The sequence below is a fragment of the Diplotaxodon limnothrissa genome, linkage group LG3 (assembly GCF_057381915.1).
Source record: "Diplotaxodon limnothrissa isolate DT_005_m linkage group LG3, D_limnothrissa_male_GT1.1, whole genome shotgun sequence".
Taxonomy (NCBI): Eukaryota; Metazoa; Chordata; class Actinopteri; order Cichliformes; family Cichlidae; genus Diplotaxodon; species Diplotaxodon limnothrissa.
This window is the reverse complement of record NC_140598.1, coordinates 55,911,741-55,935,560: the sequence shown is the minus strand read 5'-3', so window position 1 is coordinate 55,935,560 and position 23,820 is coordinate 55,911,741. Positions and strand designations below refer to the sequence as shown.

Below are 23,820 nucleotides of genomic sequence, written 5' to 3'. Positions count from 1 at the left end.
TTTCATTATGATTTTTGCAAAGCTTCCGCAAATCCAGTCAGCGTATCACATGGTCTGATGTGATTTCCTGAGCTTTGATGGCAAAATAAGATGTAAAAATCTACACTTTAATGCCTGTTTTCGCCCTCCTTCCCCCCCAAAAATGTCTCCAACTATTCAACATTATTCCTGTTTCATTTGCTGCCCGTCAACTGTAATTAACACATTACTTTGTTTCATTTGCAGCAGTTCATTGGATTACGGTGCTAATAATAATTTTATTTAAGTAATGACTCCATCCATGTTAAATTAAAGATGTAAAGGAGTAATCTTTCCAGACGTTTCTGCCTCAATTTGTAAGCTATCAAGCTGCACTGTGCTAAACCTTGAGCCAGGCTAGCCTTCGTTCCAAGTCAGCGGGGGACCCTGTGTTGTCAGCTCCCCGTGTCAATTTCGCCACTGCGCGCGAGCCCAATGAGCCCAGGCGGCCTTGAGGCAGCGCCACATAGAGTTTGCACGGGGGCACATTGGGCACGGCGATGGAAATGTCCGTGGGATTTGTGGGATTCTGCTAGCGAGGATAGAACCAGGCGTGGAACGAAGCCAGCCTGTGGACCGAGTACTGTCGATGTCTAATCAGGCATGGACAGACAAGCCCCGAGGAAAAAGAAGCAGCGAGTGACTGAGATGTGTGAGCGTGCGCCGTGCTGCGCTGGTGTGTGCTTCATGTTTATGTTCCCATCATGTGAACATGGGTCTGGTCAGAATTCGCCTTTGTAGTGCAGAGCTTATATAGCTCTCGGCTGCGCTGAGCAGATTCAGCGGCCTTCGGCACAGATTGGACCACAGCTCCAAAAATATTCCCTCTCGTGATGTTTTGATGATGACGATCGGAAAGAGCTTTGTGATACTAGAGCCTAAAAATCCATGTGTTTTTTTCCCCCCCTTTTCATTTCATCACTTCTCTGAAATCACACCGATCCACAGCTTACCTGCTTGCGTGCACTGCCTGACAGCTCATTCCTAAAAGAAGCGCCTGGGTGGAACTGACTGAAAGCTTTTTGTTCATTGCAGGATGAGCCGACCACCGGGATGGACCCCAAAGCCCGACGCTTCCTGTGGGACTGCATCCTGAGCGTCATCAGAGAGGGACGCTCAGTCGTTCTCACGTCACACAGGTGCAACATCGCATTTATTTGATGCATTCACACCAAGATGGAGTCAAAATATTTTGACTCTTCACCAGGGAAAGCACAGCACCCAAACAGTCCACCAATGAAAGCGAGCTATAAATATTGTAATTATAATTGATTGGAGCCACACTTTAGTTGAAAGGTATTGTTTCCTGTGTGGCAGTTAATATTGGCTGCCAGAAACACACTGGCTGCTATAAAGCAGTCACGAAGCGTGAGGGCATATTGACTGACTGCCGCTTTTTTTTTTTTTCTTCTTTTTTCGCCTCTGTGAAAAGAGAAACTGTCAATATCAGTGCTGGAGTCTTTTCATTATCCAAGGCTTCCCGGAGCAAAGTTAAGTTTACTATTTCTTCTGTAGCGCTGGCCACCAATTTAAGATATGGCGGGTTTTTTCTGTCTTTTCTTTTAGCAAAGTTGAAAAATTAAAAGCCACATTTCTCCGGGAAACCCACGACGTTGACGGCCCGAGTCGATATGGAACATTTAACAATTTGCTGCCTGTTTGTTTGACCGTTTACCAAACCCGAGTCGTATGTGAGGCTGGCAGGCAGCGCCTATGGAATGAATGATTCTTATTACACGTGCTGCTTTCGTGGAGCGTTTGGCGTTTGTCGTCCCGGGCACGCCGGCTGAGCTGCATCCAATCGTCCATGTCATGACCAGGTGGTTTTGTTTTGTTAAGTGGCGCGCTCGCCAGGTTTTTACAAAGTCATAATCCTAATTGCGTCATTCCTCAGAAAGACATTGCAGGTTCTGCCCCGGATACAAATGACTCGTGCTCACTCGCGACGCCGAGCGAGATAAAAAATTAGAGGGTGAGAACTACAGATGGGCCCTTCGTCTCCCTCTGATTACTGAATTTGCTGTACGCTTTAGATGCTCAAATTTGAACTGGGAGTCAACATGAGTGGGTGAGTGAAGGTGTGAGTCCACGTGGTCCAAAACAAGAGCACTCAGAGAGCGCCGCCCCTCTGAAAGGAAGGGGCTGTACTTAAACTTTGATGTTTTAAGCTGATGTCAGCATAAGTTATATGGAGATCCCCAATAATGACAACTGCATCGTTTTCATGAATCATTTGTGCTGATGTCAGGAGTGTTAATGGAAACCTAGTGTAGTATATTAAACTTTTTGTGAAGTCGTATAATGTTGCATTAAAAAATAGCATTTTAAAGAGTTCAAACAAAGAAAGTGCTCATGTCCTCCAATCACTATTATATTGCTTTAAAGTTTAGAGATGATCAAATAGAAACTAAAGCTTTTAATCAATTTGTGTGACCCTGACCTTTGACCTGTGCCCTTGAATCATTATTTTCTCATCTTCACCCATATGGTTGGAGCAGAGTTGGCTAAAAACCTGAGATTTTAAGACTGATTCATGAAGTGAGTAATTTTTAAAAAATCTCTGTCATCACTGTGATGTTGTACAGATCTCTCCATGCCCTTTCATATGAGATATTACTCAATATGGTTTCTCAAATTTTTTTTTTAAACTTGGGTGCTAACAATGATGGTCATGATCAAATGTTTAGCCAAACTTGGTGCTCGTTACCCTGAATGCCTCGTATATTGTTGTGTAATTTAAAGATGATCCTTAAAAAATCGTGGCTAATCTAAAGTTTTCATCGATTTTCACATTTGATGTGATCTTGACCTGAGTTTCAGAAGTTAAAGACATAGACAAAGGCATTTTTTACAATTATTTGTTTTTGCTACTTCACGAGTCTCCTCTCTTTCTTTCAATAGCATGGAGGAGTGTGAAGCGTTGTGCACACGCATGGCCATCATGGTAAATGGTCGCTTCAAGTGCCTCGGGAGCATCCAGCATCTGAAGAGCAGGTAAGGGATGTTTTGGGGTTTTTTGCCACTAAAACAAAGACGGAGAAGAGGAGAAAGAATTAAACCGCAGAAATCTTTGAAGTAACTTGAGTTGAGATGAAAGAAATCGCTGTCTCCCACTGAGGAGCTCTGTTATTTATACTGTGTATATAAATAACACAAAACGGTGTGTATTGATAATAAAAAGAATATAGGAGTAGATTTACGTTTTTAAGGAAGAATGAGAAACCTTGCTTATACTACCTGGATTGTTTCATTAAGAAGGAGCTCAAGAGGAGAGCCACAAAAATGAACATTCGCTCTCGTGCTGCGATGCTACAAATGTTAGGCAGCATGTTCGTCAGGGTGCTGCTAGTCGACAGGGCTGACCGTACTGATGATACTAAAACTTCAGTGTTGATAGCAGTAATGCATATAATGTATGATAATCTGAAAAATTAGTGTGTGATTGCAGTTTGTATAGTTAAGGCTACAAACTCTGTCACTGTCTTCATGCATCTTAATTTTGCCAAAAAAGACGAAACACAAAACACCAAGTCATGGATGATTTGACTGACAGATTATAGATATGACAGAAATACTGTTACTGTGATTGTTTTTCATTCCATCATAAATGTGAAATGACTCATTTGTAATATGTTTGCTTAGTTAATCATGTTTTATTTAGCAGGTAAAAATAAACACATGTTAATGCTGTAAACGACCCATAGCCGTAGAGTTCCGGTATGTGGTGACGTCCTTCTCTTCTCATCGCCTTCATTTCATACCTTGATGTGGTCTTTCTCTTTTAAATTTTCTCCATATATGCACTCATCAGCCACTTCTTTAGGTATACCCTTTCATTTGCACGTACAAATATCCAATTAGCCAACCACATGCTCGCAACTTAATGCATTTAGGCATGCAGCCATGGTTAAGACGGGATGCTGAAGTTTATCCTGAGCGTGAGAATGGAGGAGAATGGTGATTGAAGAGAGTTGTTGGTCCTGAGTGTTTCATAAACTGCTGATCTCGTGGGATATTTCCACACAGCCATCTCTAGGGTTTACAGAGTCTGAAAATGAGAACATATTCACTGAGCAGCAGTTCTGCCGCTTGATATCAGACAGCAGAAGAATATGGACAGACTGCTTTAAGCTGAGATATTTCTCAAATAAACACTTTTTTTAACCTCTCCAAATGTCACCAAAATTGGACAACAGAAGGTTACAGAAATGTTTCCTGATCTGATGATTCTCAATTTCTGCTGCCGTGATTTTGGCATAAAAAACATGAAAGCATCATGTTATTGGCGGTGTAATGGTATGTTGTACCATCTTCTGATGGCTGCTTCCAGCATGATAACTGTGCACCGTGTTACAAAGCTTAGATCATCTCAAAATGGTTCACTGTACTCACAGTCATCCAATAGCGCACCTTTGGCATGTAGTGGAAGAGGAGATTCACATCGTGGATGTGCAGCACCTGTGTGATGCTGTCATGTCAGTATGGACCAAAATCATGCTGTGAAGAATTGAGGCTAATATGAAGGCAAAGGGGGTCCAAAGTGGTACTGACAAGGTATAGGTGTAGAAAACGTGGCTGCTGAGTATATACACATCTGCGATCATGATTATGATGATATTTACCCATAGTAACCGTGAAAGCTCTAACCTCATATATTCAGACAGAAGACTAAGTAGTCGTTTATTTTCCATATTGGCTGCACTGTATTGATTTTACCTGAAAAGACGCAGTCACGTATGCTGGGCTGGCGTTTCCGTTCCAGATCTTTCGCCATTACCTCAAATTCACGTTTGTTTCTCTTCTCGCACATTCTGTTTCCGTCGTCTCTGTCCTTATTCACAGCGTGAGCGGCCATTGATATTCGTCAGGGCTTTTAATGGGTTTCTTACATCTCTCCATCATAGATATCCCCTGCTGTTAACTCTTAGCGCTCAGGTCTGCTCTCTGATATTCATCTGACATTTTCCAAGTCCAGCACGTACGCCCCGAGCCCTGCATGTAACAGTGAGGCCAATCCATTACCTTAGCTACAGTGTTGTGACATTATTATTACCACTCCTTTGTGCAAGCTGGTAACTGGAAGAACATTACACACACACACACACACACACACACACAAGCACTGCATTCATGACAGGAATATGTCGTGGCAATCTCTGGGTGCAGGGAAAGATCAATACACCTGGGATGAGGGGTGGAGCAGACCATTTTTCAAGTTGTGCGGGGGATTAGCAGAAACGCCTGCAGGAGCAAGGAGGGGTCACCGGTGTCAAGGGTATTTCCCATCAAGTATGTTAATGTCATACAAAACATCTGGGCTTTTAGATCACTACGGGGAGGGAATAGGTAGATTATAGATGGTGATTAAAAAAAAAGAGTGAGAATTGGGGGTGATAGGAGCTAAGAGGCAGAGGACCGGAGAGGGAGAGCAATCAGGCCCGCCCAGATGTTCGTTGATCCTGCGTGTCAATTGCATCCTGTCGGTAGGGGCACGGGCAGGGTGGGGTAAATAATGCATGAACTGCACAGGAAGTATAGGACGGGTAAGAGCCTCCAGAGCATGGGTGGAGTCTGGAGAGGGGATGGACGAGGGATGAGGACAGAGGATTAACACGTGTCCTACTTAACTCCACGTGATATCAGGTAAAAGGGACTCACTTCACAAGACAAGCGAACGAGAGGAAAGTCAGATAAGCGTGACGTCTGCCTTTTTTTATTGGGTGGGGGGGGCACTTTTATTTTAGATCTCACATGGACAATTTACATGTCGCTGAAATGCTATCGCTCAGTTCTCGCCACGCAGTGAATAATTTCTAATTAAGCATCCCTATCTCCGCTGCGCTTGCTGTAATTAATGTTTCATGAGGTGTGGGACCCCGTTAATGACTGAAAAGGCAATTAAGGAATGTCTTCTCTGTTTTCTTTTCTCGTCACTATCCTGCCACATGTTTGTGCTGTCATGTTGTGAGACACACACACACACACACACACACACACAACTCACCCTTGAATAGCCATCATTTTGTATATGCCTCCACATTCTGGCTCTAATGGGGAAATGAAGGGGCTGTTTTTCACAAGTGCACAAGCAGCTGCCAGTCAGACCAGCGGGGGTTGAAGTACGGGGTGGGGTGGGGACATTGTAATGGTGGTGCACGCAGTTGTCACACGGCGCGAGCGGATGACCTGCAAATCTGGGGGGGTGGAGGGAGCTCCTTCCCTGTCCCATTTTCCCATCTCTTTTTCATCACAAACCCTCGAGAGGAGTGCAGATCTCTCTCCACGGGGGCAGCACTCACATTTTGACCCCCTGTTGCTCGCATGTAATACATGCTCACCCCTACCACATTCTCAACTCTTGCTCCCACCCGTCACCTCCCCCGACTGACTCTTCTCCTTCAGAAGCCTCTCACCCTATTACTCTTATTTATTCCCGACTCTCTACGAAGGTGGCGAGGCTTTCAGCCCAGTCATCCAAGTCCTTGTTAGCACTGCCCCCTTTAGTTCGACAGCACGCGTGTATTTATCACACAGATGCCCTTCTGCTGCCGCACCCACCCCTGCCTTTGGCGTATTAGTCAACCCTCAAATGAGCCAAAATGGCCCATTTTAGACCACTAGAGACGTAGTCAGTGTGCGAGAGGAGCTGAAGATTCGGTAGGGTGGTGCGTTTCAGAGAAATAGGGCAGCCATCTCGAGTAGCCTCTCCATTATCTTCCACCATGGGTGTTAAAAACACCCTGTCTTTTTTTTTTTTTAAACCTGCCCTGGCATTGAGCCGCTCAAATCAATCACACTTCTAGAAATTTATGAAAGGCTGATGGGCATGGGGAGAAATAAATAAGTATAAAATGCACAAGGGGCTGTAAATAGGGCTTCAGTCTAGCAGCATGCTAGTCTGAAGGTTCCCAGGTGTTAAGTAAACCCAAATGAAGTGGAGGAACCAATAAAAGCAGCTTCAAAGCTCCCCTATAATCTTGTCAGTTTGGAAGGACACCCACTAGCCTTTGCAGGATTTTTCACTGATTGATATCATTCATATCCCCACTTCACCGAGTAGCTGCGGTAAGCACACCCCACAGCCTCCAGTCAGATTTTCTCCTTGCTTAAAGCACATCATGAAATAAAACTAGGATGCAAAGTGCCTTAAATGCATTAAGGTAATGTGCTTCGAGCGCTGAGGAGTTTTTTACAAGAGCCGTGTAGAAAAGTTTGGATCCATCCCCCCACCCGAAGTTGACGTTAAGAGAAGTCCAATAAACTCGCCTCCCACTCACTCTGCGTCAGCTCTGCAGGTGCGCCATTAACTAAATAGTTTACGGTTTTTAAGTGCATGTCACCCGCGGAGATGAATGACAAAATAATTCTCTTTACAGTGTACAGTGCGTCGCCAGTGCAGGTGTCATTTAGCCTGCCAGAACATTGGCGGTCACAGATGAGGTGCAGTATACGTCCCATCCATATGTATTTGTTCAAGATGAGCAACATTTGATTGTGGATTGATAGCAAATAACCAAAAGTGATGAATTGCACAGGTGACGCTTTTATCAATATTATTAATTTCGGTTTATGAAGCTCATGCTTATTGAAAATGCAGTAGTCATAACTTTTACAAGCCACAGGATGGCCTTCATATGAGCCCATGCCAGTGCCTTGTAAATACATCTTAGATATTTCTTGCCATGCAATCACACAGGTAAATTAAAGTAACACCAAAGGTGACCTTGTGTGTTCATTTACAGTTCCATAATTTACTCTAAGACTCTGCTACAGTAACTTTAAGTGATTCACAGCTCAATAGTTATCTCATCTCGGGCCTTCGTTTTGAGGCAACTTTCCTCCGATTGGCTGCCCCTCACAAACTGCTTTAAGCTGCAGTTTTGCTGTCGAGGAGTGTTCCCTGTGACGTCACAAAAATGTATCTTTTTTTTTTTCTTGGTAGCCTGAAGCCAGCTCTTTTAGGTCATAGAGAACATTTGGACACACGTGACATCATTAATTGAAACTTTGTAACAGTTTCATATGAGCGCACGCCTAACAGTAACATAGTCTCTCTTTAAATTCTAAGGTTTTACATATAATCTGGTGCTCAGCAGGTCAATGCAATCTCAGATAAACAACAACACGGGGCAATTACGTCATGTCATTATTTATTTAACCAAACAAAGCCAAAATGCAGAAGTAGAGTGAAACGCTGAGCGCAGCCTTACTTAATTTTAAGATCAGTTTTTTATTATATACCTATGCATAACACCTTAGCACTGATAAAGGATGTTTTTAATAAGACACTATGTGATAGTTTGAACTCATTCATACTTTGAGTTTTATTTAAAGCTGATTTAAGTCAATATACACTGATGAGGCATAACATTATGACCATCTGTCATGAGATGATCTGTCATTTGGCTGCCAAAACAGCCGTGACCCACTGAGGCATGGACTCCACTAGTCCCCTGAAGGTGTGCTGTGGTATCTGCACTAAGTGTTAGCAACAGGTCCTTTAAGTCAGGCTTGGTCAACTCCAGGCCTCGAGGGCCGGTGTCCTGCAGGTTTTAGATCTCGCCCTGGGTCTACACACCTGAATCAAAGGATTAGTTCATTACCAGGCCTCTGGAGAACTTCAAGACATGTTGAGGAGGTAATTTAGCCATGTTAATCAGCTGTGTTGGATCAAGGACACATCTAAAACGTGCAGGACACCGGCCCTCGAGGCCTGGACACCACTGCTTTAAGTCCTGTAAGTTGTGAGGTGGAGCCTCCATAGACCTAGACTTGTTTGTCTAGTACATCACACAGGTGCTCGATTAGGGTCTGGGGAATTTGGAGGCCAAGTCAACACCTCAAAGCCGCCGTAGTCTCCTCAAACCATTCCTGAACAAGTGGGCTCTTCAGGTGTGTGCAGCTGAGCACTCTGCATACCATGTTGTTATGCCGTACGTTAGGATGCTCTCTATGGTGGCTCTGTAAAATGTCACCAGCAGCCTCTCCTCCAGGTTGTTCCTGTAAAATGATTCATCAGAGCAGATGAAGAAAATCTCACAAGAGCTTCAGTTTGGAGATACTCTGACTCAGTCGTTAGGCCATCACAGTTTCCCCTCAAACTCGCCTAAATCCTCATGATTGCCCATTTTCCCTGCTTCTACCAGCAACTTTCAGGACAAAATATTCTAATATATCCAGGTGCCACAATGGAGACATAACCAGTGTTATTAACGTCACTAAAAAAGTCCATAATGTTAAAGCCTGATTGGTGTATATGCTCTTAAGTATCGTACGAGAGATCCACAGCGCACTATTCCATCTACAACAGTAACTTAAAAATCCCAGTTTCCTTGTCTGCATGCATGCACACAGCCAACAGAAGCTCCCGTTCAGGTCTTAATTTTAAACATGAGGATACTGCAGTGTCATCATGTGCTCTGTTAGCACACAAGCAAGGATACACATCTACAGACAGGAAAATACACTTTGCAAATTGAAAAAGAATATTAGCAAGCAAACACGGATATAAACAATGCATGTTTGATACAGGCTTTGAAATGTATTTTATGAGAAAGGTAATATATTCACATTATGCTGATTTATTCTTTTGCCTTTTGTTTGTTTTGTTTTCGGCAAAGAAAATTGCTAAGGGGGACTCAAATTTACAGTAGGTTTCGATATTTTTTGTCACTTCTATTTTTTTATGGCTCCCTAAATTGCAGTTTAACTGGACAGAGATTGCCCATGCATCCCTCTGTCCTTACACTGTTAATGGAGCCTCTGCCTCGAGCTCTTTTAGCTTCTCCTCCAGGAGCTAAGAAACTTTTTTGGATGACTTCCTGCCTGATCAAAGCATCAGACCACCCAAGCCATAACGTGACCTCATGCCCTCCGTTCCCCCCACCCCGCGGACACAAATACAAGGTTTGGCAGTGGTGAGGGTGACCTTTCCAGACTCCCTCAGATGAAGTAAGGCAGCCGAATTATTTCCTGCCTGTCATGCCCTTATCTGTGTCTGGCTGTTGTTTGTTTTAAATTACACGGAAGAACGACTTTCCAGCGGACCAGGGCGAAGGAGAGGATCGAGGCAGAATAATGAAAATGAAGAAGCGAGAACTGCGCCGCAGACATTACAGCGGCTCTGCCATGCTGTGTTGCGCCGCTGTATCGTATCTCTAATGTAAAATATTATGAAAGGATTAGCTGTGACAAAGTGGTGCAGTCATGACTGTAAATATAATCCCTTCATTATTTTCTCGCGAGCTATATTCAACCCCAAGTAGCACAGCTCTCGCTTTTAGTTTCTATGTCGCCAGTTTAAAGTTAATTATTGTTTCACACATGCAGCGCCATTGTTATGACCACGCCAAGCAGTGCAAGCTCTGTTTGTTGATAGCTGAGCTTACCTTTCCCCCAACGCAGCCAGAGTTTAATTGAGGAGAGCCAAGACAGACAGTGTATCAGAGATTAAATAGCGTGTTTTGATGTGAATACAGAAACAGAGAAATGCTGGTTTGGTTTTTGTGGGTTTTTTACACAAAGTACTGCCCGTAGCTTCTGTGTTGCTCCTGCAATGAAGGAAAGACAAAGAGAGACAGAATGGGGGGGAAGATAATTCATAAGTTGTCTTGTCTTGTTTTTGTGCATTTCTTCTGTGTCTGGGCACTCCTCTGGATACTCTTACACCAGAGAAGAGCTCCTTAACTGCAGGACTACAACGCCTGTGGATTTATTTCCAATATTTGTCGCATCTGCGGCAGATTTACTGCTGACTCTGATCAGGAAAGTGAGACGTCGAAAGAGAGGGAAGCGAGCCGGCGTACTCGTGCGTTTGAGGAGACGCGGACTGAGAACGGCCCTTCCTGGGATCTTCCTTTCTAATGTACGCTCACTCTGGAATAAGATAGACGAACTGGCCCTGATGAGAAGCATGAACAGAGACTTTGCCTCCTCCTGTGTCTTATGTTTTACGGAGTCGTGGCTCAGTGAGGACATCCCGGACTGCGCGCTCAAGCTGGAGGGCTTTCATCTGCTGCGCGCGGACCGGCAGGCCGCTCTCTCCGGTAAAACCAAAGGTGGAGGTGTCTGCTTCTACATCAATAGTGGCTGGTGCACAGATGTAACAGTGATTGCTCAGCACTGCTCTCCCTCTCTGGAATATCTTTTTATTCACTGCAAACCGTTTTATTCTCCGCGGGAGTTTGCTTCATTCATCCTGGCCGCTGTTTACATCCTGCCAGACGCGGATGCGCAAGCAGCTCAGTGCGCACTCGCAGAGCAGATTCTCCACATGGAGCGGACATACCCGGACTCTCTCATCATTGCTCTTGGGGACTTTAACAAAGCCAATCTGAGCCATGAGCTTCCGAAATACAAGCAGTATATTAAATGCCCGACCAGAGAGGAGAGGACATTGGACCACTGCTACAGCACGATCAGCGGGGCCTATCGCGCGGTGCCGCGCGCTTCACTCGGACTTTCTGACCACGTCATGATCCACCTGATCCCCGCGTACAGACAGAGGCTGAAGCTCTCCAAACCTGTCGCGAGGACCAAAAAACTGTGGAGCAACGAGGCTGTGGAGGAGCTTCGCGCGTGTTTGGAGACCACAGACTGGGACACAATGAAGGCTGCTTCTAACAGCTTGGACGAGTTTACGGACACTGTCACCTCCTATATCCACTTCTGTGAGGACAGCATTGTGCCATCACGCACCAGGGTGAGTTATAACAACGACAAACCCTGGTTTACTCCTAAACTCAAAAAGCTGTGGCTGGAAAAGAGTAAGGCGTTCAGAAGCGGAGACAGGGACTGCTACAGAGAGGCCAAGTACAGGTTCACTAAAGAAGTGGACATTGCCAAACATCAGCACTCTGAGAAGATGCAGCAGCAGATCTCAGAGAATGACTCGGCCTCTGTGTGGAAAGGTTTTAGGAATATTACAAACTACAAGCCTAAAACCCCCCACTCCACTGACGACTTGCTCTTAGCCAACACCCTTAACGACTTCTACTGCTGTTTTGACGAGCCATCAGGCAGCCTTCACACCTCCAACGACCCCAACAATAGAGGCACTTTGGACACTCATTCCCCCACCTCTCCCCCCTCCATAGAGCCATCACCACCTTCAAACTGTTCACCTGCAACACCCGCCCCCTCACCCCACACAAAAGAGGATTTCACACCACCTCCTCCGACCACAACTCTTCATATTCATGAAGCAGATGTGAGGAAGCAGTTTAGGAGTCTGAATGCTCGGAAAGCTCCCGGCCCAGACGGTGTGTCTCCTGCCACCCTCAGACACTGTGCAAACGAGCTGGCCCCAGTGTTTTCTGGCATCTTCAACTCCTCACTGCAGGCATGTCATGTGCCTGCCTGCTTCAAGTCCTCTACCATAATCCCTGTCCCCAAGAAACCTAGGATCACTGGACTAAATGACTACAGACCCGTGGCTCTGACATCTGTGGTCATGAAGTCTTTTGAGCGCCTAGTTCTCTCCCATCTCAGGACCCTCACGGCCCCCCTCCTGGACCCCCTGCAGTTTGCATATAGAGCCAACAGGTCTGTAGACGACGCCATCAACATGGCCCTACACTTCATCCTGCAGCATCTGGACTCCCCAGGAACCTACGCCAGGATCCTGTTTGTGGACTTCAGCTCTGCCTTCAACACCATCCTTCCAGACCATCTCCGAGGCAAGCTTTCCCAGATGAATGTGCCTGATCCCATCTGCCGGTGGATCACTGACTTCCTGACGGACAGGAAGCAGCACGTGAGGCTGGGAAAGAATGTCTCGGACTCCCGGACCATCAGCACCGGCTCCCCTCAGGGCTGTGTTCTTTCTCCTCTGCTCTTCTCCCTGTACACCAACTGCTGCACCTCCACCCACCAGTCTGTCAAGCTAATCAAGTTCGCAGATGACACCACCGTCATTGGGCTCATCTCGGACGGGGACGAGTCTGCCTACAGGAGGGAGGTTGAACGTCTGGTGTCTTGGTGCAGCCAAAACAACCTGGTGCTGAATGCCCAGAAGACAGTGGAGATTATTGTGGACTTCAGGAAGCACACAGCCCCACTCCCCCCCATCATCCTGACTGACACCCCCATCACCTCTGTGGACTCATTCCGCTTCCTGGGTACCACCATCACCCAGGACCTGAAGTGGGAGCCCACCATCACCTCCGTCATCAAGAAAGCCCAGCAGAGGATGTACTTCCTGAGGCAGCTGAAGAAATTCAACCTGCCAACACGGACGATGATGCAATTCTACACTGCAATCATCGAGTCCATCCTCACCTCCTCCATCACCGTGTGGTACGCTGGAGCCACTATCAGGGACAAACAGAGACTGCAGCGTGTTGTGCGCTCTGCTGAGAAGGTGATTGGCTGCAGACTCCCATCTCTGCAGGACCTGTACACCTCCAGGACACTGCGGCGTGCAGCCCGGATCTCAGCTGACCCTTCTCACCCTGGACACAGTCTGTTTGACCTGCTCCAGGCAGGAGCCTCCGGTCCATTCGCACCAGAACCTCTCGCCACAAGAACAGTTTCTTCCCCTCTGCTGTTGGACACATGAACAATAACCACATGACTGTCCCCGCCACTAACACATGACCCTACGCTGTGTCACTGCATCATTTCATGTTTGGCACTGATCACCACCTGCACTCATGTATATATCTTTCTACGTAGCACTCATAATTCTTATTCTCATGTATATATCTCATGTATATCGCATGCACATATCTTTCTTTCTACATAGCACTTTAATTCTTATTGTCTGCACTGAAGCACCGCAGCAATTTCCTAATGTTGTAAACCTCAACATCTGGCAATAAACCCATTCTGATTCTGATTCTGATTCTGATAAGGCATTTTATCTCCGTCATTACTGTAAACTGTTCAACTAAATGCTTTCTTGGCCTGTTGGATCTTTGCAAAAAAATGTTTTTGCACCTAGCTGATCATGAGAGCTGCTAGATACAATAAACACGCAGAGATTGTGGTCACAGACTTGACAATATGAGCTGAGCCTGAAAGCCTGGTCAAACGTTATAGGCTCGTGGTACTTGGACTACAAATGGACACCAAAGCAACTTCAGTTACCAAGAATCCTTGGAAATACTATATATGCATGTGCAGACTGTTGTTTATAAAAATGAGCCAAGTTGTGATATACTAGTTTCTCTCTTGGGGACACCAGTAACCATGCTGAAGAACAGTTCAATTCAAGGTGCTTTATGTTGTAAGGTAAAGACGCTACAATAATACAGAGAAACCCCCCAAAAAGTGCTTGGTGACAGTGGGAAGGAAAAACTCCCTTTTAACAGGAAGCAACCTCTGGCAGAACCAGGCTCAGGGAGGGGCGGGGCCATCTATCCCGACTGTTTGAGGGTGAGGGGAGGGAGACAGGACAGACAGTTATATGCATGGATATATATTGTATTTACATAATAACATAGCCCATAATTAAATTTAACTGTAAATTCTAGTCTTTACAATCTTCAACAGCACTGAGGTTTTTAGAGGGAGGAGTGGGGTGGTGGGGTTATTATTAAACTAATCCCATAATAACAGGATTGTAATGCTGTCCAGCTTGATCGTGCACACTCTAGAGGAGCAGAGCGTGGTGACATTATGTTATTCTTACGCAGGGATTGTGAGGAAAACATTTGTTTCACATTAGAAGCTGCAAATAATTTAAGCACCCAGAGGACTCGCAACACAGCGCGCGAGTCCTCTGTAGCTTACAGAAAGCCAATGTGGGATGAAAACATACACATTTCTAACCGGATCTCTTGGCGAGCAGATTCACAGTTAGTCTTTGGGCTCAGCACTTGGCCAAGATAAGTACACTTGGGTTTTCACGCGACTGACTATTAAAAACTATTAATCTGTGAAACAGCCAGTTTTGTATGAACCTTTCATGGTGGAAAGAACCAAATAGATGCGTAGCAAAAGCAAAGTATTTCATAGCAGAGCTGAGAGCAGGGATTAATCCAGTGTGGAGTAACATCTTGAATGGTCAAAGGGTTGCCCAAGCAGTAACACGCTGATACTTGTAAGCCACCCACTGTACTATCCACATGCAGTGCACTACATAATATGTTTTAGAGATACATGGGGATGCTTTTGATCACCCGTGGTGTGCAGCCCCTGAGGAGATCACAGCACAGGCACAGTTCTCAGATCCTCCCTGTTGGTCGGCCGGTTGGATGGAGGCTGTTGTTGTTGTTATTGTGGACGGACAACATGCTAGCATGCGCCATAGCATTGCAGTATGTGGCTTAACTGAGTCCTTGCTGTGATAAGACCCACTTTTGAAAGGAGCATTAGAAACTCTTATGCATTCTTAATGAAAATGAGTATTAAATAAGAGTTGCCATCAATAATTTATACAAAGTTGCATCAGGCCTGGACTGTGGCTCCTCAACTGAGAATGATTTAACTGAAGGTGTGCTGCAACCCATCCTGGGTGTGCGATGCATTTCTCAGAACTAGCACAGAACTTTGCTTCCTGTCTCTCTGGGAGCATGTAGGCCTGTAGTTTATTCACCATATCTCTAATTGTCACTAAGGGAGCCCCTGACTTTAATTGCATGTAGCTTCACACTAGCCGCAATGGACGTTTCCATGAGTAAATCCAACATTAGGGAATTAATTAGGCAGAAAACAATGGGTCATCAGAGTGCTAACGACAGAATAACAAGGCACAGAGTTTTATTTGGTGCTCACCAGACACAGCACACATTCGGAAAGATGTAGAATGCTAATTAACTTTAGAGCTTAGCTATGACCCATTTTCATTTGTGCCAACACTTTATGTCCAGGATATTGTTCGTAGCGGTGTTGCATTCTGACACATTTTCAAAAATGGCATGCTGACTGTTCAGTGGAGCATACTTTTGTTAATGTACCCTCTCATGTATGATGACTTATTTTGCTGTTTTTCTCAGCATGCTTTAGACAAAGTTTGTATGTTCAGATTATTAGAGAAGCATTTAATTATTTATTTTCACGCACTGCTATTTTACGGTTAGCGAAACAAACAAGCTCATTAAGACCATATCCAGAATTGTTACCAAACAATACAAACAGTTCACTGGATATGTAAGCGCCCAGAAGACACGTGTGAGTCGTCAGAGGTGTCATCAGAAGTGTCATAATGAATCTCCTTTACCTCCGTTTTGTTCTGCAGCAACTTCCTGAGGGAAGTCGCTGTCTCTTTAGCCGCTCGATGCTCGAGTCTGTACTCCAGATAGTGGCTTACCCTCTCTACTTGATGCTGGGTTGGTGATGTGTAACAGCTTCCTGGCTGAAAACAGATTCTCATTTGGTGCAAGGTTGCTGAGAGCAGTGAAACTGAACCAAAATAGTGACGTGGCAGGCAGTGAAATCAAATCATTTAGCAAAAAGATGCTAAAAGAGTCTATGGGGGGCAGCATGGCATGGCAGCACTTCGTCAACCAAATGAATGCTTTCTTTTATATTAGTTACACACATAATTTGGAAAATAAATTTTTTTTCTATCCGCTACCAACATACTTGTTAAAGTTGAGCTGGCTTTGCGGTTCGCTGTGTCTGACTCACCTGCTCCTCCTGCTTACTTAATCCAGGAAGCTAGAAATGGCTGGGAAACATGAGCGCAATTCCGTTTTCAATACTTCATTTATATTCCTTCTCCTTCCTGGCACGTCTGTTTGTTCTAGTACACATCCCTGTTCTCTGTCGCGCTATGGCATGACAACAGGAGAGGAGAGATCATTATTTGGCACTAACACGCTTGTTTGCGGCTCTTCTCTTTTTTGTCTGGCACTAAATGTGTCATAATGACCTCTCTTTTTTTTAGATTTGGTGATGGCTACACTGTGATTGTGAGGGTCGGTGGCTCTCCGCCCGCACTGAAGCCAGTCGAGGACTTCGTCCAGAAGACCTTTCCGGGCAGCGTTCTCAAAGAGAAGCATCACAACACGCTGCAGTATCAGTTCCCACACGCACAGGGAGCTTTGGCCAATATCTTCAGCCAGTTCACCAGGCATCAGCGGAGGCTGCGTGTGGAGGACTACTCGGTGTCCCAGACAACTTTGGACCAGGTGAGGTGGAAAAAAGGAAAAAAAAAGAAAACATATGCAGTTGGGCACTAACACAATTTTGTTGTTTTGGCTTGATTTTCAATCAAGTGAAACGATCACAATTCATTATTATAATTATGCATCATGGATTTCAATAGTGTTTCAATAGTTGGACAAACTCATAGGATTGCTTTTCATACTTGGATGAAAATCACTTGACTGTTTGAAGTCGAGAACTCTGAGATCAGATGACTGACTTGGCCGTTTATTTTCTAGTGAGAAACTCCTGAGTTACTTTTGCAGAATACTTTGGGTTATTATTCTTTCTGCCTCATCCGTCCTTGAGTGTAACCAGTGCTTTGCACCTTGTTGGAAACCCTCTGTAAGTCCATTCATGAAGGCGTCTCTTGATTGTAGACTTTGACAATGATATGCCTACGTCCACGAGAGTGTTCTTGACTTGATTAGCTGTTGTGGAGGAGTTTTTCTAAACTGTGGAGAAAAAAAAAATCATACCCTATACTGACTCCCTTTTGGGGCCAGCCTCTAAGTATCACCTTGATGAACTGCACTTTTTTACCTCTTCTGTGGTTGCAGCTCTGGAGGTTTCCTCTTGTGTAGTAGGCAGTCGTGATCCTCTTTAATCCGTAATAAAGAAAAAAGTAATATGAGAGATGTGAGATCTCTGCTTGGAAAGAAGTAAGGTAAGAGCGTAAACTTGGTTTACTGTTAAATGATGCATTTTTAAGTGTTTTGATACCTTCAAGCAGCACATGAAAATTGAAAGCAAAGATCAAGCATAAAAGTCGAAACAAAAGTAACATCCAGAGGCAGCTTTGAAAAGTGTCACAGCTCAAATCTGTGAAATGTGATTATGATGAAACTGACTGTTGTTGCTGCGTTGAGCTGGAAGCACTCTGCCCATCTTCTGTATATAAGAACAGCTTGAGCCTTCCACTAGGTGGTGCAGGCCGATGCAAAAGCGATGCACCAACTAAATTTAGTGTAATTCTACAAGCCTACTGTAATTCTGTTGCTGCTCCCTTTTAATGGCTCACTAGCTCATCAATCAATGCATTGACCATTTTAGGTGCTCCTGTTTAATGCAGGTCTGCCCAGTAGCGGATAAGATTTAAAGATCTGTCATTGTCTACACATTGTTTTCTGCCATTTAGGCTGTCAGACAGACCAATGAGGAGTGCACTGAGTTTGGACGGCCAAGATTGTTCAGCCGCCAGCTACCAGTATTGATCCCAAATCTGGACTGATTATATAAAACTCGTGCAGCCAGTATCTTTTTGTTTTATTTTATTCCAGCCAGAGTGCACTAGCTCAGCTTACTGATTGGCGAGATAAACCGAGCGCTGCGTGTTGCGGACTGGATTCACCTTGTGTTTTCCAAACAGCCCCAGGGACCTAATGCAATCAGGCAGTGAGTGGCAAGTACGTGTGTGTCTTCCAAACCCACCATTAGCTCAGCAGCAGATGACCATGTGGGAGGTGAGAGTAACCTCTGAGGGGTCCAGAAAGGTCATCTTTCCACTCCGCCACGGGTGAAAAAAGAAAAGCCTTAAAAAAGAGAAACAACAAAATTGACACAGATGCGTTGAATTGTCTGTTCGTTCAGTTGTGCAATGTCACGACTGGATTTAAATCGAATTATGTCTTATAAAGGACACTGCACAGATGATCAACTTGTAGATTACCCATAATTCAAAATAAATCAGTCTTCTGCAGAATCTTTAAGTAAAATCTGCCCTTTAGGAGTGTCAAATTTAATGAAAAGCTCAATGCTTCAATTTGGCCTGCAAGGTTTTTTTCTTTTTCCATAAAGCGTTTTTAACAGGACTTCACAGATCAGCGGTGAACCTTGCATAATATCTGTTTTAACATTTATGTCTTCTTGCCCCACATTCTGCTCTGGTCAATATTTACCAGATCAGAGGCAGTAAATAAATCATTCTTGGACCAGCAGGTCACAGTATTAACACACAGACGGGGGGAGGGCTGGAGAACCTGTGGAGACCCAGACAGTCACCTTTCAGCTGGTGATTTATAGAGAGGAGCCTTGACCTACAGTATAACACCCAACTTGCACTACAATTAATATTGATCCGCACGGCCTTGAGCTCAGGCGTTAATGCTGATGGCCAGGACAGTGCAGGGCAGGGATTTAAAAGGAAAATGTGACTTTCACAATGGTCTCGTAGAAGCGGCTTCTGCAGAAACGAGAAACGTTTGCGGCTTTTTCTGGCACCGTCGCCGAAGCACTAATGGAGCAGCCGACCTTTTCGATCCATATATCATCCGATATGTATGCATGTGTTGATTATAAAGTTTCTTTACTTAGGTCCCCTCTTTCAGTATTTTTTTAAACGCGCTTTTATTTCACAACGCGCCTGTGAACCGATACTACCTCACGCTTGTGAACAAATGAAACAGACAATATTCTGCATATTTTGATGTTTTTAAGCAACGTTGTTGTTTGAGTTAGCGTCCACTTTTTTTTCAAGCATCAAACATTTTTTGACCTCCCAGCTTTAGTCAAATAATCTGGGAGACAAAGTTGGAATTTGAAAACAGGGAAGCATTTAGCCGCAGCGTTAGCATGTACTAAAAACAAAGCGTAAGAATAAGAAATACCAATTCAGATATTCCTCCACAAATCATGATGTAGTCCCTGCAGGATGACAATATATTTGCAAAATGGCAAAAGCATTAGGCACCCTAATAATAATAATAATGGTAACTGGTAACCAATTGAACCGAGTCCCATGTTGCAAAGAAGCGCATCGAAAATGTGTACCTGCACTCGGCCAAAAGTGTACAAATTCAGAGCTGTCGCTGGATAAGCAGTGATTTTTTTCCTACTGCTGTAGTATTTATAATCTAGTGTGACTGACCCATCACTCACCTGATAACCCTGATACTGCTGCGACTCATGATGATTGTTCAGAAGCGTTAAATACTGGTTTGATCACACAATTAAAATCTTCCACTTTTAGACATTGTGAGAGATTCTGTTTGGGATCTTGAGATGAGCAGGAATATTTTAATGACATGTAACGAATGTAAAAACAGCCAGTTTAAATTCTGCAAGGACTTCTTTGATGTATAGCTGAGGTTAATTGGCTGATTCGCGTCCTTCCCCTTCTGGGTTCTGCCTCAGTGGGTACCAAATAAACACCCCAGCGCACCCCTATAATGTAATTAATGCCTGTATCCATCTGTTATTAAGAAAATGCCACTCAGCAGCGCTGGTGCATGACGTTCAGGTCATGAATGGATGGTTGGCTAAATGCAGAAAGTGAACATTACGAAATAATCACACCGCAGCGCACCGGAGGAATTTAGCCATGCTTGTCTCAGTCAAAAAATGGCTGCATCATTAAAGCTCCCACGCTCAGTTTTGCAGAAAGTTCAAGACAAACAGCACTTTGCAATTCTGCTGTACAACTACGCAGCCTTGACTATGAATATGAAATGCTGTGCATGCCTCAGCACATCAAGCCAGTGAGTCAGAGGCCAGCAGAGGTGGGCGGAGGGTGCATTTGTTGTCATTCTTATCCTCGTATTTATTCTCTGCTGAGAAGATGTCTTGACAACGGTGACCTTGATACACGCTGCTGATGTTATGACATTACTAGCTCAATGAGCTTACACTTAGCAGCTTCTCTATAAGGAAGTTTTATCCACGTAGTTACACTATTCAGTAAAAAATGACTGTTCATGTGGTTTTATTGTTATTATTAAAGTTTTCTTTAACCATTCAGTTCAGGCTTATTTATATAGGGCCAAATCACAACAGTCTCCTCAATGCATTTTATTCTTTAAGGTATAAAGCACTTTGTGATGGCAGGAAAGAAAAAAACTCCCAGAGGACAGAGAAAGGATAAATAGCAAAAACCTGAAGATCAGATCAGATCATTTTAACTTTATGACAGGAAGTATCTTTGTTTGAATCAGAGTAACATGGCTTTTTAGTTTAACCCTGTGTGGTGAAAGAGCGTACGTCACCTCTTCAGCTGCTCACGTGCTCTGTGGCCAATAGATATCAGCGTGATTCTGTTTAGGCACGTGACGTTAGATCGCAGAGGAACCAGAAAAACACATTGTGCATATTCATGTCCTGAACTGAGCCAAGAATTCTCTCATAATGAATGTCTGCATGGAAGACAGATCTACTTAAATGTCTAGATAGGCTAATTAATGTTCCCGCGAGCAGGAGAGAAAAGCACCTGCTGTCACACAACATCGTGTCTTGTTTAACCTAAAACATGGAAACAAAACAGGCAAAATCATTTAATTATATGTTTGGAAGTGAAATATACTTTGTGCTCACACATGGAGTTTGTGTGGATTACACATCAAGTCATTCTTGATCTTTATGGACTGTGAAACCATAGATAGATAGAAGCTTTTGCTTTCAGCAGAAGTTGGTATGTAGTTAATTTTTTGTCTGTGTGCTCGGCACGATTTAAAAATGCCGGCAGGTGTTTTTGGGCTCCTCTTTGTTGCTAAAATAGACTGATCACCTGCTAGCTTCAATTCAAGGCTGAACACGGGAATAACTAATGGTATCAATATTCTCATCTAACTCTCAGGAAGAAAGCAAACTGCTGTAGTTCTCAAACGTCAGACTCTAGATGTATACGGCACATAAAACGAGGTCATTACTTTAGCGATAGAAAAGCCGTATTTTCACTAGTGAAGACATGTTGTCAGTAATGACAACGTAAATATATCAGAGTAATTGGCAAATGTATGTCCTTTGTTCAAAAGATGGAAGTTAATGCTAATAAAGACTTCATTACCATTAAATTATAAGGTTTCAGATTATATTCACCGGTTAATTAAAAACAGAAGCCTCAAAGGCTGACTGGATAGATCTCTATTACCCGTCTGAGCTTCAATAAAACAAAAGAGGGTTGTTTTTAAGCCCAGAAGAACAGGCTACTAATGTTTATTTCTCTTCATCCATGGCCTTCTGCATGTGCTTATTTGCTATTTGATTTAGCAAGTGTGTATCTGTGAAGAAAGGTTTAATTGATAGGGCCTCTGAGTAGCTGCTGATGGGATTGGCTTGGAGGACAATTTTATTTATTTTCCATTTAGATTTTAAGTGCAATCTAGTAATTTGCGTGTCCTGTTATATTCACACAGCCAATGAAAATGGTTAAATGGAAAAGCAATGCTCTTATCATTTTATATGATCCGCTTTGTTGCCTTTTTTTCCTCTCCCTCTCCGTCTGCAGAGAGTCTTTGTGTAGCTTTACCGCCGATGCTAAGAGACTAAAACGCCCGCTCGCCTGTGATGTTTACAGCACAATGAAATACACACTGCTTTTTATGAACGCCATAGGATTGATTTCGTCTGACATTAAATGGGCATCACAGAGAGAAGAATGATTGTTTTATTCTCTTTCTCTGCTGGTCAAAGATGTCAAACTGACATTCACTGTGTGAGCCGAGACGCTTGCTTGATGTTCCGTAGCCCTCGACTGGCATCTCATTCTCATGCACCCCGTCGTCCGTGCCGCTATTTCTGTTTGTTTTAAAGGCAGAGGGTGGGGAGAGAGCGCAAACGAGAAGTGTCCATGGGCCCTTCAGCAGAAGTTTATTATCTTGCCTTTGCTTTTAAGTACTTTCTTCTCCTCATTTGTATTCCAGGTCTTTGTGAATTTTGCGAGGCAGCAGCACGATGAAGAGGACTCTGAGGCCTATAGCAACCCGGTGGATGTTTCAGACGAGCTGCCGTTGGAGTATCTGAGGAGCTCCCAAGTAGCAGAAAAGGTGTAACGCGCACAAGAAAAGAACCGCATCTACAGTCGTCCAGCGATATGCCTTTAAAATAAGGGAATCTGCAGTACTTGCACTGGCAACCAAATGAGTTCCTAACCTAATTTAGCTTTAATTACTAAATATAGCATGCCCCTGCTTTCAGGGTTTATCAGCAGGCTTGCAAAGTTTCCAATTATTCATGATGTTTTCCATAAGTGTCCCTCGCCAAGCCAGTTTTTTAACTCATTTACAAATGCCTGATTTTGTAGCCTTCCTTTCATTCTGACACCGTAAATAGTTGGTTACAGTGAATGCTACTGCAAAGTTTGTGGAGTTTTCTAGAACTCCCTGGTTTGACACAAGAAGGGCAGGTTGCTGCACTAGAATCGTGACGTATTCAACTCGATTATCCAAATTCTTCAGCATGCAAAGTCAATCAATTTACATTTAAAATAAAATAATTATTTTTCTTTTTTACCACACAGGCTGATTTCCATTTGACTAAAACCAACTTTAAGAGCAAAGCCTGACAAAAATGACTTAATAAGATTGTAGGTGCGAGTGCAGGAAATGCTGTATTTCACAAAGGTTAAACAACTGAAATAACACCACTTTGGTTTTGTTTGCACATTTATTGTAGATCATTCCACCACATCTCCCCCTGTGCTTCCCCTAGCATTACAAATTGCACGGCACTACCTCAGCCTTGACCTTCAGACTGACTGATGCTTTAGACTCCTATCATTTGTTTACATTTGCTGCTGATTGAACAAAGATAAATCAACTCAAAAAGTCTAAAGCAGCAGTTAGTTTCAGGCTGCCATCCCAGCTGCTGATAGGCACTCCAGTGATAAATAACTACTCTGCCACATGTATTGGCTTTGTATCTGAAGGAGCCTACAATTAGCTGTAGATGGTGTTCAATAACAAGCACTGAGTTTGCAGCAGTGGCTGTCGAACATGTTGC

General features: G+C 43.9%; 1 protein-coding gene across 3 annotated transcripts in view; it reads left to right on the top strand.

Annotated features, from left to right (window-relative positions):
- Window positions 1-22,871, top strand: part of LOC146636641 (phospholipid-transporting ATPase ABCA1) — a 214,854-nt gene extending 191,983 nt beyond the window's left edge. For all 3 annotated transcript variants that reach the window (XM_085349624.1, XM_085349622.1, XM_085349625.1), the window contains exons 46-49: window positions 1,054-1,157; window positions 2,920-3,012; window positions 16,850-17,093; window positions 22,743-22,871. In XM_085349624.1, the coding sequence (XP_085205750.1) occupies window positions 1,054-1,157; window positions 2,920-3,012; window positions 16,850-17,093; window positions 22,743-22,871 (570 nt within the window). The remainder of the gene's footprint in view (window positions 1-1,053; window positions 1,158-2,919; window positions 3,013-16,849; window positions 17,094-22,742) is intronic.
- The last annotated feature ends 949 nt before the right edge of the window (window positions 22,872-23,820 follow it).